Source organism: Cervus canadensis, chromosome 15 (genome assembly GCF_019320065.1).
Source record: "Cervus canadensis isolate Bull #8, Minnesota chromosome 15, ASM1932006v1, whole genome shotgun sequence".
Classification (NCBI taxonomy): Eukaryota; Metazoa; Chordata; class Mammalia; order Artiodactyla; family Cervidae; genus Cervus; species Cervus canadensis.
The window spans coordinates 45,652,243-45,665,964 of record NC_057400.1 but is presented as its reverse complement, the minus strand read 5'-3'; the positions used below and the strand labels follow the sequence as shown (position 1 = coordinate 45,665,964).

The 13,722-nt window shown below is 37.7% G+C and overlaps 1 protein-coding gene across 4 annotated transcripts in view; it reads right to left on the bottom strand.

The window, feature by feature from the left end:
• Nucleotides 1–13,722, bottom strand: part of CSRNP3 (cysteine and serine rich nuclear protein 3) — a 196,145-nt gene that overhangs the window by 78,809 nt on the left and 103,614 nt on the right. For all 4 annotated transcript variants that reach the window (XM_043488094.1, XM_043488092.1, XM_043488096.1 and 1 more), the window contains one exon: nucleotides 2,851–3,021. In XM_043488094.1, the coding sequence (XP_043344029.1) occupies nucleotides 2,851–3,021 (171 nt within the window). The remainder of the gene's footprint in view (nucleotides 1–2,850; nucleotides 3,022–13,722) is intronic.

Genomic DNA, 13,722 nt, shown 5'->3' with positions numbered 1-13,722 from the left:
TCATGGAAATACATTAACTATATCAGCTACCATAACTCAACGAATCATTTCCCCACTCTTAGACACATGACCTTCCTCTTCCCTGCCCCAATCCCCATTTTTTGGCATTGTCTTCAACCATCAACATTTTCAATTATGCAATTTCCCTGTGTTTTTGATGTTTTCCCCTTTAGATAAATTATCTGAAGTATAGATGTATAGAGATGAATATCATTATGGCTCTTGTATTTCCAAAGTGCTTTATAAATTTCATTGCCATCAATAGCAATATGGATGTACATACAATTTGTACCGTGACCATCACCAGCACTTTAGTACTCTACTAGTATTTTTTATTGGAGAGAGGAACACTAATTTCATGGAAATGAAATTTCCACGATTTCATACAATGAAGTCTCACTAGTATTACTTTACTCTGTGTTATTACTACTGTAATGCTTCAAAATATTTGCTAATCATATTTGCTATCATGTTGATTATCTTTGAAGGTATGTATCTTAATTTATATAAAAAAGTTACATGTGTATTTTTGTATGCCATTAGACAATAACGCTTTGCCATGCTAACTGCAAATATCTTTCCAATAGAGATTATTTTACTTTGGGATTTTGGGGGGATCAGGTATGTTTAATACTTTTATATTATTAAATATTTTAAGTATTTTGCAATGTGACTTTTTTATGTTACTTCAAAGCTCAGATAACAATCCTACCAAACGTCTAGCAAATATGCAATTTCCCCATGATATGAATTTTAAAAATCTTTGTCTACTTACTCCATCTGAAATGTATTTTGGTATATGTTATGAGATGTGTTTCTGAATTTTTCTATTTCAAACTCTAATACCAAAACCATTTATTAAATACTTCCTCCCTCTCACATTGTTTTATAATGCTCTATTCATATAACATATGTATGTATAGTATATAATTCTTATCTATACTATGTTGAGATTTTCTCTATTTTCCTAGGTCTAATACAGTACCAAAAATGTTAAACTATATAATTTTCTATGATTATTTGATATCTGGAGTAGCTTTTCAAGGTTTATGGCTTCTTTTTAAAAATATCCCTTTATTCTCAGTAGCTTATTTTCCCAAATAGATTTTTATTATTCCATCACCTCTAAGAAAGTCTAGTTGAGGGTTTTATAAAGATTATACTTTTATATTCACAAATTAATATGGAAAGATTTAATAGATTTACCTTTATATCCAGAAGCATAATCTGTCTCTTCATTAATTCAAGTACTTTTCTAACTCACAATAAATCGCATTATAAAGATATGTCCAATATATATAATTAAAGGGAAGAATGAGATAATAGAAAAGGTGAAGACTATGGGATGGGACACATAAATATATGGAGATATATATATGTATATATACACACACATGTATATATGTGTGTCTAGTCTTAAATCCTATGTGATCTTGGGCAAGATATTTAGCCTCTTTGAGCCTCAGTTATTTCCTCTGTAAATTGAAGGTAGTGGTTCTTCCAGGATGGCTGTAAAGGGTAGGAATAATGTATATAAAACTATTAGATCACAGCATGTACCCAGTACATGTGAGCTACAAGAATAAATTTTAATATAACATGTGCTCAGTACTTGACATTTTACAAAGTTCTTTCATGTGTATTATCTCACTTGCTCTTTGATCTTCACAAAACCATCTTAGATGATGATGTTGTTGTTATTATCACTGTTAATATTAAGGCCAAACAGGTAAACATACATCTTTAAAATCAAAACACAAGCTCATTTCACACTATCATGACATTTGTAAATATATCTGAAGATCAGCCTACATCACACAATTACTTTGCCCCTGAATATTTGATGACTTTTTTGTTATAATAATTGTAGATGTCCTCTCATTCTATTTTCTATGAATTTTGCTTGCTTAAAGGAATGCTGTTGATTTTAATATATGTGTTTCATGTTCAATAGTTTTACTGAGCTCCTTATTTACTCTTAAAAATATTATTAATTCTCTTGGTTTTCTCGGTAGTCACATTACCAAAATAAATTCTACATTATGTAATGCATATTAATAAAATCAGCTACTTAACTGAAAAATAAAAAACTAAAATTAGTTATCTACCATCATATCACAATATATTAAGAGCTTCCTATTGGAAACATAAACTCAAGATTATTTAGCTAGTAATAGTCAGTTTCATTTAGCCTGTAGATTGTATTACCCTATGAAATTCTCTTGTCAGTCCTTCAAACCTCACAGTACCTTGCCTGACAGGAAGGTGTGATGTTACAGTGCAGTGGAAAAAGAATATACCTTTTTTATTTTGTGGGCCTTAAATATTATTCTTAAGGATAAGAGAATAAAGGGATGAATAGAAAGAGGTACAAACAGCACTCATTTGCACATTTGGGAGAGTTTTGCTGCTTTTTAATCTCTAAAGTCATGGTTGACTAAGCTCTTTCTCAGTGAACCCAGACCTTCTGCTCCCAAATACATCCTCCCCATTTTTTTTTTTTTCTCCTAGGGTATCATTTCAACTATGACAAGGATACATTTTTTGTGCCTGGACATGTCTTTCCCCATCTACTGCCAGAGTAGGGCATTTCCTTTGAAAAGTAATAATAACAAAAACTCATTTTTCATTGAAAATGTTGGTTAACATTATCAAATAATCCACTAAATAAAGGAATCCAATGTTGCCTCAAAAATCTTCCTTAATTTTTCCTTAATCATGTCTTGCTTTTAGTTCAATTGTAAAAACAAAACAAAATCTGTAATAGCAGTTAAAAAAATCACCACAATGATCCAATTATTTTCACTGTAGAACCAAACAATCAGTTTCAGTTATGGTTTCTGTACTCACGGGGAAAATGATTAGAAGTGGATGGATTGACACTGTCCCCACTGTCAGCACTTTCACTGCTGGAAACTTCATCATCGGATTCCCGAACCGAGGAGCAGGGCGAGGAGCCGTCGACTTCTTCAAACTTCCTCTTTAAAATTCCGCTCATCGCTGCAGTGCTGTCACATGTACCTGTAACAGGAACGGGAGCAGCGGAGCATTGAGATGTTTGACCGCTGGATGTGCAGCCAAGGTCTCTGGAGTCATTTTTATATGGCTTTTTATACATGAGCTGAGTTCTCCCTTGAAAGGATCACTAAGCAGTTTTTTAAAACATATTTTCAGAAAGGAAATTAGATCAAATATGAGCATCTGACCATTTGCTTATCAAAATGTAACAATTTTTTAGACATATTTCATTTTGATGTACTACCTCTATCCCTTTTTGTTGGCAAGTTGAGAAAATCCACTTAAGTATGTAAAATTCTGGAACAAAGAAAAATGTTAATGTTCCCCAAAGTCCTCAACGATTACTGGGAGGAACACAGATAAGTATGCACAAACTTCATACCCAAGTTTTAAATTGCAAGAAACCCAATTAGCTGAGCACAATGAAGCATATGCAATCAGGTCTAAATTTTAGGTAGTTTCCACTTAACGATTACAATAAAGTGAAACTTTTCCACATGATACCTGGTTGCTGAATCTGTTGCCACAGTTTCAGAAACCTCCTAAGGATATTTACCAGGGATATAGTACTAATTGGGTGGGAAGAGTGAAGAGTGGGAAGTGGAGGTGGTTTCTCCTAAATTCTTTCTCTAGGCTGAATGATGTGTCTCCTCTCCTTGAGCTGCCGTCTCTCCATCTTCATCATTTACCTTGACATATGCACAAAGGTATAAACTTTCTGCCCATGTAAAAATATTTCAGGAATAACTTATCTATAAATTAGCACAGATATAGGTAGATGGTCTAACACTGCTAAATTAAAATCACTGCAGATGGTGATTGCAGCCATGAAATTAAAAGACATTTACTCCTCAGAAGGAAAGTTATGAACAATCTAGATAGCATATTAAAAAGCAGAGACATTACTTTGCCAACAAAGGTCCGTCTAGTCAAGGCTATGGTTTTTCCAGTGGTCATGTATGGATGTGAGAGTTGGACTGTGACGAAAGCTGAGCACTGAAAAATTGATGCTTTTGAACTGTGGTGTTGGAGAAGACTCTTGAGAGTCCCTTGGACTGCAAGGAGATCCAACCAGTCCATCCTAAAAGAGATCAGTCCTGGGTGTTCATTGGAAGGACTGATGCTGAAGCTGAAACTCCAATACTTTGGCCACCTCATGAGAAGAGTTGACTCATTGGAAAAGACCCTGATGCTGGGAGGGATTGGGGGCAGGAGGAGAAGGGGACGACAGAGGATGAGATGGTTGGATGGTATCACCGACCTGATGGACATGAATTTGAATAAACTCCGGGAGTTGGTGATGGACAGGGAGGCCTGGCATGCTGCAGTCCATGGGGTCGCAAAGAGTCGGACACGACTGAGCGACTGAACTGAACTGAACTGAAGCTGAAGGTATTGCTAGGTTGATTCCATTCATTCTATCTTCCATCTTGTATGTCAGCTGATTTTTAACTTCCATTTGAGTTCTTTGTTACATTTTCTAGGTACTGGCTTCAGAAATTGCTGTAATTACTCCCTTCTCTATGCAGATCACACAGCACACAGCCTGACCAGATCCCCTGAGCTGGGCCAACTTTTCAAATTCTATTTGGATTAGCAGCATCAGAACCACCTAAGGGGGAAATCTTAGAAATGTAAACTCTAACGCCTCATTCCAGATCTACTGAATCAGAAACTCTCTTGGAGATTAGGGCCTAGGACACTGCTCTATGAAGCCCTCCAGGTGATTCTGACACATACTCAAATTGAGGGCCATTTGCCTAATTTCTAGTCTGTTCTGCAGTAGCTCCTTCCTTGGGCTTTTCCTTCCTTGAGTGTGGCCACACACCAGCTGCAGGGAGTTATCTGACCCAGCACTCAATTCCTAATCAAAATCTTCTTTTGCGTCCATCACTGCTGTGACTTCTAGTAAAGCTAAGGACAGTATTAGATGTCTCTTAAGTATCATTAATTTCAATTTACTCTACTCTTCTATTCATGTGTTTAGTAACCAGTAGACATATGCTTGACTCCTTCGGTGGAGTAAGGGGATACAAAAAGGAGTAGAATGTGTTACCTGCTCCCAAGAAGCAAGCATTCACTATGCTGGGCTGCATGGAATTGAGAATACCTCCAAATTCATGTTCTATTGCCTTGTTTTACTAATTTATGCCTTTTCATGACTTATTTTCACAATAGATAACTGATAGCAATAAGAAGATACTGCACTGTACACTCTTTTGAGAATAAAATCTCTACTCTGACTCTTCTTTTACCACTATTCAGATTGGCTTATTATTTTCTCTGTCTTAAAGAATATGAAATGCATAAAATGTTCATGCATATCTGAGCAGGGTGGAGGGGGAAAAAGATATTTTAAGTAAAGTTCCTGAAATAAAAGTAGGACAGGATATAAATTTGAAAATTGTTCACTTCAAACAAGATGCAAAGTAATTCATGAGGGAGAGACACCAAGACACAAAGTAATACAAGATGGAAACTCATGTTTAAAAAGTACATTTTTACGTAAGATATTGCAATGGTAACAGTTAAAAACCATGTCCTACGTGCCACTTAACCATCTGATCTCCCCCAGCTTCCTTAAGAAAGGCAGATTTCTTGAGAATCAAAGACACCCAATTGGCCCAAAGGAAACTATATTCCAGCATGGCAAAATGTGGTACTTGGCACTCTTCTCTTCCTTTCTCACTTCCTCAAAGCATGAGAGGGGAAATTTTTGGAGGGATGATAAGGGAATTCAAAAATCTCTTTTCCCATTGTTGTTACATTTGTACTGGCAAGACCTGAAGCAGTGGAGTTGAAGGCTGACTGCAATTTCTGTCTACATGTTTGGGACTGAAAGAGCCTAAACTCTTCCCAGGTCAAAGGAAAAAAAGGAACTGACTGCTTAGGGTAGGATTAGTATCTATGCTGAAAATTAAACATTCAGATAATCACAGATGGGTATAACTTTAACTTTGGGCTTCCTTGATGGCTCAGATGATAATCTGCCTGCAATGCAGGAGACCCATTGAAAGCAAACAGTAGTGGATGGCAGAGAATAATTAGAAGGTGGCTGTCCTAGTCCAAGTGAGAAATGGTGATACCCTTGATTAATACGTGTTTCAGGGTTCGATCCCTGAGTTGGGAAGATCTCCTGGAGAAGGGCATGGCAACCCACTCCAGTATTCTTGCCTGGTGAACTCCCTGGACTGACGAGCCTGGTGAGCTACAGTCCATGGGGTCACAAAGAGTTGGACATGGCTGGGCGACTTCCACTTTATAGCTTTAACTTATACCAATGAAACAGGTTAAGTGCTAAACTGCTTGTGCAGCAACCAAGCATAACACCTGCCTAGTTTCACAGCCTTTAAAAAATCTTATGTGAGTGTAACAAGATGTTACAACAAATTATGAGGGCCAAATGACCTATTGCTTACTAGCAGATAAACCTTGATCAAGACCTAATAGTGGAATGGTAAAAAGAGCATGTGGTTTTCTCCTACATCATCTATACTATCTCACTAGGAAGAAACGAATACAAGAATTTAAAGAGAAGGCCTGTTAATAAAGAAGTTGTATATACTTGGTTTGCTTGTACCCTGTATTGTTTCTCTCAGAATTTGAGGACAACCATATGTAGATAGCTAGGTATAGATGCAGGTGAAAAGAATCAATGCTTGTCCTGTGGCTGCATAGCTCCTTAACTTGTCATATATTTTTTTCCTAAAGATGAGACATAATTAAACTTGGTAGGTACGAAGCCAGTGAAAAAGTGGTCAACATTTCAAATTGGTAAACAGCATCAAAGCTTGAAGAACAGAAGATAAACTTGGACAGGCATTAATTTACTCTAAATATGATAAGCTGAAAATTTGTCTCGTTAACAGCCATTTAAATACAGCTACCATTTTCCAATTCAAGAAACACATGGTAATCAATGGTATCACCATTTCTCACTTGGACTAGGACAACCACCTCCTAATTATTCTCTCCCATCCACTACTGTTTGTTTTCAATGGGTTTTCCAGGTTGGAGGCAGAACGATAAATTTAAAATGCAAATGTGATCATGTCCATAGCTTAAAACTCTTAAGTGGCTTTGGGTTGCCTTAGGATAAAGTTCAAAATCCTCAAAATGGCTTATAAAGTCTTTAACAACATACTCTGTTTAACTTCACCTTTTCGGACCATTTGGCCTTGTTGCCAGTTTTAGTTCTAATAATAATTCACTTTCTCCAACCTGTCTTTTCTCTCTGGACTCTAAGCCCTTTGATATATGCATGATTTCTTGCAATCTTCTTTTTACTTTCTTTTCCCATAGCACTTCAGTCCAGTTCAGTTCAGTTCAGTCTACCACCTTCTAAATCTATATTATTTATTTATGTATTTTTAGGTGTATTAATTATTTTTCATCCCCTGCTGGAAGATACAAAAGTGGGAATATTTGTTTTCTTTACAGATGTTCCAAGCATCTAGAACAATGCTTTATATCTAATAGGGCTGCTGCTGCTGCTAAGTCACTTCAGTCGTGTCCAACTCTGTGCAACCCCATAGACGGCAGCCCACCAGGCTCCTCCGTCCCTGCGATTCTCAAGGCAAGAACACTGGAGTGGGTTGCCATTTCCTTCTCCAATGCAGGAAAGTGAAAAATGAAAGTGAAGTCGCTCAGTCGTGTCTGACTCTTCGTGACCCCATGGACTCTAGCCTACCAGGCTCCTCCGTCCCTGGGATTTTCCAGGCAAGAGTACTGGAGTGGGTGGCCATTGCCTTCTCTTTATCTAATAGGGGCTCAATAAATATTTGTATGATGAATGAATGAAACTCTTCCATTTCCATAGTTTAATTATGTTGTCAGTGTCTGTTTTCTCTGATAGACTAAAAGCTCCATAAAGCAGAATCATGTTCATCTCATTCACCATTCCATCTCTCCTAACAAAATATCTGGCATATTTGATTAGATGAGAATCAAAATGACATGAAATTGACCTCAAAACGTCATACAATTTCTTTTTGCTTGCAAGCAACCCAAATGCCAATTCTAGCTAACTTAAGCACAAAGACATCTGTTGGAAAAATACTGAACTAGTTGATGCAATCTAAGATTCAGCTGAAATGCAAAATTGAGGAACAGCAGGAATAAGGACAGCTTCTAGATTACAGTTGTAGAAATTCCTTGATGTGTTTTTTTGGTGTTTTTTTTTTTAGAGCACCACTCTTACCAGGTTTAAGTCTAGCAACTTCTGTGTCTCACAGTTCAAGCTTAATGTTCCAAGGCATGAGCAACCTTTAGCCCATTTTGGGTCAGGTGTCAGTCCTGTGACCATGGACTACAGGGCCAATGGGCAAGGAGCCACCCAATTAGGTATCACTACAAAGAACCTCACTCAGAGGCTTCAATAAGCTCACCACGGTTCAAAGCCAATAGTCTCTCCCTGTTTAGCACTGATTTGTCTAATTTTTTCATTTATTAATATAGTCCATGAATTCATTACTTGGCCAGCTTCTTGGTTTGGGATTGCTTTTTCCCTACACTCAAGTGCCCCTTCTATTGCCAAATTCAACTTTAAAATTCTAATAAACATTTTATAATCTTGGATATCTGTTATTCTTAATTAACATATACTATTTATTTCATATTTGTATTAGATGTAAGAAGCCTCTGGGCACATTTAAAGAAAAAGTCGTAGGAAAGTAGAAATGTCTCCATCTTTACTCAAAAAGATACTGATAAAACTACACTAGATTTTCTACGATTATAAGTACAATGATTTTATTTAATGTATTTCTGGAAAAAATGTCAGAAACCATAAGGCTGGAGGGTGAAGAAAAGAAGTAAGATATTGGATAAAAATGTACATTTTAATGCCTCGGGAAGAATGACTGAAGCTAAATTTTGGGTATTTGTTGGAATCTTGTTCACGTTCCTCTTTCAACAGCCTAAAAATTTCATAGCTTTTCTAGGTAACTCACTGAGTTCTTACTATCCCATTTATATTCATCTTATGTTTAATCCTTTTTTCTTATGACAGTCTATCCCTATTTTCTAATGTTTTGCTATGTATTATAAGGAAATGGCCACAGAAAATATGGCTGAAGAGCATCATCAATCTCAGTTCTGTACAGCGAGTTCTTTTATTTGGAGAAGAATCATTTTAGAGTTGCAAGATTTAGCAAATTAAAATAAAGGACACCCAGTTACATTTGAATTTTAGATTAAAAACATAACATTTGAGATATAAATTGACCTATTATTTGTTGCTCATCTGAAATTTAAATTTAACTGGGCATCCTGCTTTTCTTCTGACAACCCTAACTGGTGTTCTTGGCTCTTGGTGAAAAAGCAGGATGGCTATGAAATCAAGAAAACATCTACATAAAAGATGCCTTTTACCGACTGGAACTGGGGCATCCCTGATAGCTCAGTTGGTGAAGAATCCGCCTGCAATGCAGGAGACCCCGATTTGATTACTGGGTCGGGAAGATCCGCTGGAGAAGGGATAGGCTACCCACTCTAGTAGTCTTGGGCTTCCCTTATGGCTCAGCTGGTAAAGAATCTGCCTACAGTGTAGGAGACCTGGGTTCGATCCCTGTGTTAGGAAGATCCCCTGAAGAAGAGAACCGCTGCTGACTCTGGTATTCTGGCCTGGAGAATTCCATGGACTGTATGGGGCCGCAAAGAGTTGGACACGACTGAGGAACTTTCACTTCACTTCACTTCACTTCACTAATTGGAACTACCGCATACGAATATTCCTATCCTTTACCAGTCAGACAAAACCCAGTAAATGAAACATGTGAGGTCATTAGGGTGAATCATGAGTTCATCAAACAACTGAAAAAAAGGTGAGGGAGGTGGGATATAGTTAATAAGTTAAGGGCAAGCTTGCCTTATCACCGATGCTGGAAAAAATGCATTTAAAAGGAAGTAATTCTGGCATGGCAAGAATTTCTTTATATTGTAATGAGGAGATATTTTCAGTGAGATGCTGTTTCTTCCCTGGCCTGATGGTTCATTTGACCTGGCAGGTCCTTAATTCCATGGAGGCCACTTAGACCAGGAGCTATACATGGTCCTCTCTCAGGAACAAAGAAGTGTGTCTAGAGCCCCTCTGTTCAGTTTTACCTGGGTGTATCCTTTGCATTGGTTGCTTGCTAATTTTGTAGTTAATCAAAATGAGAGTAACCTTTAACTGCAAAAAAGGTCATTAACAAAGACCCTTCTGCCTTGGTGATGTGTCATATATCAAAAGAGCATGTTAGCTTGCATTATAACCTGACATGAAGGACATTTCTTCCTGGTTTGTCAAAGAAGAAAATAATTTACTTTACATCCTCATCAAATTCTTCCAGCAAGCACAGAAAACTAAGAAGCCATAATAAAGTTCTCTCCCAACAACTCTGATAAGCTAAGGCTGTTCGCTTCAGTCAGCAATGGGCCCAGAGCCCAGGAACCACCAGTGTCAGGATTCAGTTGCCCAGAAAAAGCAGCTTATTCTCCTTTACTGTTATGCAGAATGGAAAGCAATTTTGATGTTTCCTCTGGCTGCTTCACCAAATTCAAATGATGAGATGAGAAGCACTGCAAACAGGTTGATGAAAATACTGGTGTATGGCTCTTCTGTGATAGCAGGTGGGAAAAGCTTAGCTGGCAAAACCAAGATTATTCACAATGTCACACTTCATCAACTAGATTGTCTACAGGGCCAGAGAGAGGATGAAGAGGACAGTTGCTCAATTGATGGTGTGCAGGTTTTATTCCAGTACTTAAGAAAAGAGGGCTTGGCTGAAAATATCATACAGTGGTATTTCCTGGTGGAATATCATTAGTTATCAAGTGAAAGAAAGTGAAGTCGCTCAGTCGTGTCCCACTCTTCGCGACCCCATGTACTATAGCCCACCAGGTTCTTCTGTCCACGGGATTCTCCAGGCAAGAATACTGGAGTGGGTTGCCATGACTTCCTCTAGGGTATCTTTCCAACCCTGGGATCAAATCTGGGTCTCCTACATTGCAGGTGGATTCTTTAGCATCTGAGCCACCAGAAAGCCCATCAGGATACAATATTAAACGAGTTAGTTTAAATCAAAATCTTTTTCATCCTCAGTTTTTTACACCATGAATTTGAGTAATCTTTGTTCTGCCCTAACATTCACACTGCTACTGCCCTTACACTGTTACATGAATCAAACACTGACTATTGACTGAAGTTGCTACTAAATAAGATAATTATTATCTTAAGAAGTTGGCATCAGACTTCAATGCCTGGACCACATCATGCCAAACGGTCTCAGAATGCTTATGCATTTCTTTTTTAAAAAAGGGGGATATCTTCTTTCACAATATTAGGCCATTTCTGCCTTAACCCATTTGGCAAGAAATTGACATAGCTGCTGCCAAGAAGATAGGGATTTGGCAATGAATTCACAAGGTAAAATCCTGCAAGGTGTTTCCATGGGGCACCACCAATGTGAAAAATGTTACTGGTGGCTTGCCAATTCAAGGAGTGCAAGTTAGCCAAATATATTTCTCTTGTCCAGGTGTCTGCTTAAGCCAAAAATGCTGGGAGTGCTTTTGTCTAATGAATATTTTTGTTGGAGAAACAATTGGAGGGTTCCCCAATTATGTATGAATTCCTTATGCCAGAGTGACCTGTGACCTTGAGTTAAAGGTCTGAGTTACTTTATATATTTTGAATTTCGACAATTTTGTAGCTTGATGATTTGCAGTTTGAGAATTTAATTAAAGAAATTAATGCTTGCCCCTGAAACAAGTGCACACATGCATATGCCATTTATCCATGGATTTCCTGGTTAAAAACGTCTGCTCTAGTGACTTAACGCCATTTTCTCAGCTTTGGTGGACATCCAGAACTTAAAAGAATGATTGATTGGAAACACATTAGTTTAAAGTATCCTAGAAATCTGAGCATCTGTTGCATCCTGTTCTCTTTACACTAGGGTCATCCCCCTCCCAAGGCAAGGTTCTTTCTCCCCTAGCTTCTTCTGCCATAGGTGCCAAAGAGTGCACTGCATCTCCTGGGGACATTCCTTGCTGATTTCAAGGGTTCCTTTCTAAACAGTGTCTGTCTTTCCTAAGATGTAGTTTAGATTGCCTCTTTCCTTTTATAATAATGCCAGTCACCATTTGGTGAATATCTATTATGGGCCAGACACTTTGCACCTATCCTCTGTAATCTTTTCCCCAAGTCTGCAGGGTAGTTTTAGCAAAGGAAACTGTGGTTTCAGAGATCTAGGTCATTTGCCCAGGAGACCGGAGCCAGACTTTCTCTGAAAAATATTCCCTGACCAGCATCACACTGGGTCTAGTGACCTCCCTACATCACAGCACAGATGCCCTGAGCAGTATTTACTACACTGCATCAGAATTACTAGTTCACCTGACTGTTTCACATACTTGACTGTACAGTTCTTCCTGAACTGAATATGTATTCCAGTGCCTGTTCAGTAAATGAATGGTCATCAATTTGGAACCTAATCCTGGATCAGCTACTAACAAGTGGCCTAATTTTAGGTAAGAGGATTACCTCCTCTGCGTCTCAGTTTCCACTTCTATCAAAATAAGGGGCAGGGCATACCTAGTAAGAGCAGGCTCTGATGCAGTACAGTCCCCACAACCAAGGAGTAAATGAAAGAAGCCTGGCCTCCATCAAACGTGGGAGCCTCTAACTGTCAGTACTGTCCTGCCTCACTGTGTGCAAACTGCAATGTCTAAACTGATGCATGCACTGCTGACAAAGGAATGGAAGGCTGTTCCACTGACTAATGCCAAAGGGGTTCTACAGAACCCCAAGAAGCTTTCCATACTACCTGTCATTGGGATTAGAGTCCACATAAGATAGCCAGAACTTGGTTTTCAATGCCTCCTAACCCTAAAAACATCGTTCATTAGTTGTTATTTGGCAACACGATATAATAGAATACATGTGGACATAAAGCCAAACTTGTTCCCTAAAGTTAACTTTCAGGATGCATTTTCAGTTAGCAAGAGAAGAGAGACCCAACCAGGAACACGATAAGGCTTTTAAAACTGTTGAAAATGGATCAAGTGCCTGTTGTAAGCCTATTTTTCCTATGAAAAAAAGTACCAATGAAAAAATTATTTTATATGCTTCTATTAAGACTTAGTCTAATTTCTTGGATGACTGGCAAGACTTCCCACATTAGGGGAAAAAAAAGGACCACACAAATGTGAAAGAATTTAGAATTATTACTGCAGCACTGGAAGATAACATTTTTTTTTTTCCTGAGCACTTAAGTTTCTCTTCAGTTGTTTAGAAATTTTCTGACTAAATAGTAGAGTAGTCAGCATAGATCAAAAGATATTTGAGAGATATGACATCCTTTTCCTTCAGAAGAATCATAGGAATAGACTGAAGTGAAAGATCTTTTAAAAACACTTCCTTATAAAGTACCCTAAAGTGGATATCATAATAAATATGGTCAAACTTCAGGACCATACCCGTCTAAGCACTGGGATCCTGCCAAAGATACTGTGCAAAAAAATAAAGATGATTTGAAAAATTAGAATAAGTAGAAAAAGCACTTTACATGTCTTTTAAAATGATCACTACCTTAGGCAAGATATAGATTTTTTTACTACCGAAGGCAGATAGTAAATAGTTATTCAACCTGCAGCTGACATTGCATGAAGCAGCAGTTAGTAAAAATAATTTAGAGAGTAAGATTAAATACCTGAATTTTCAAG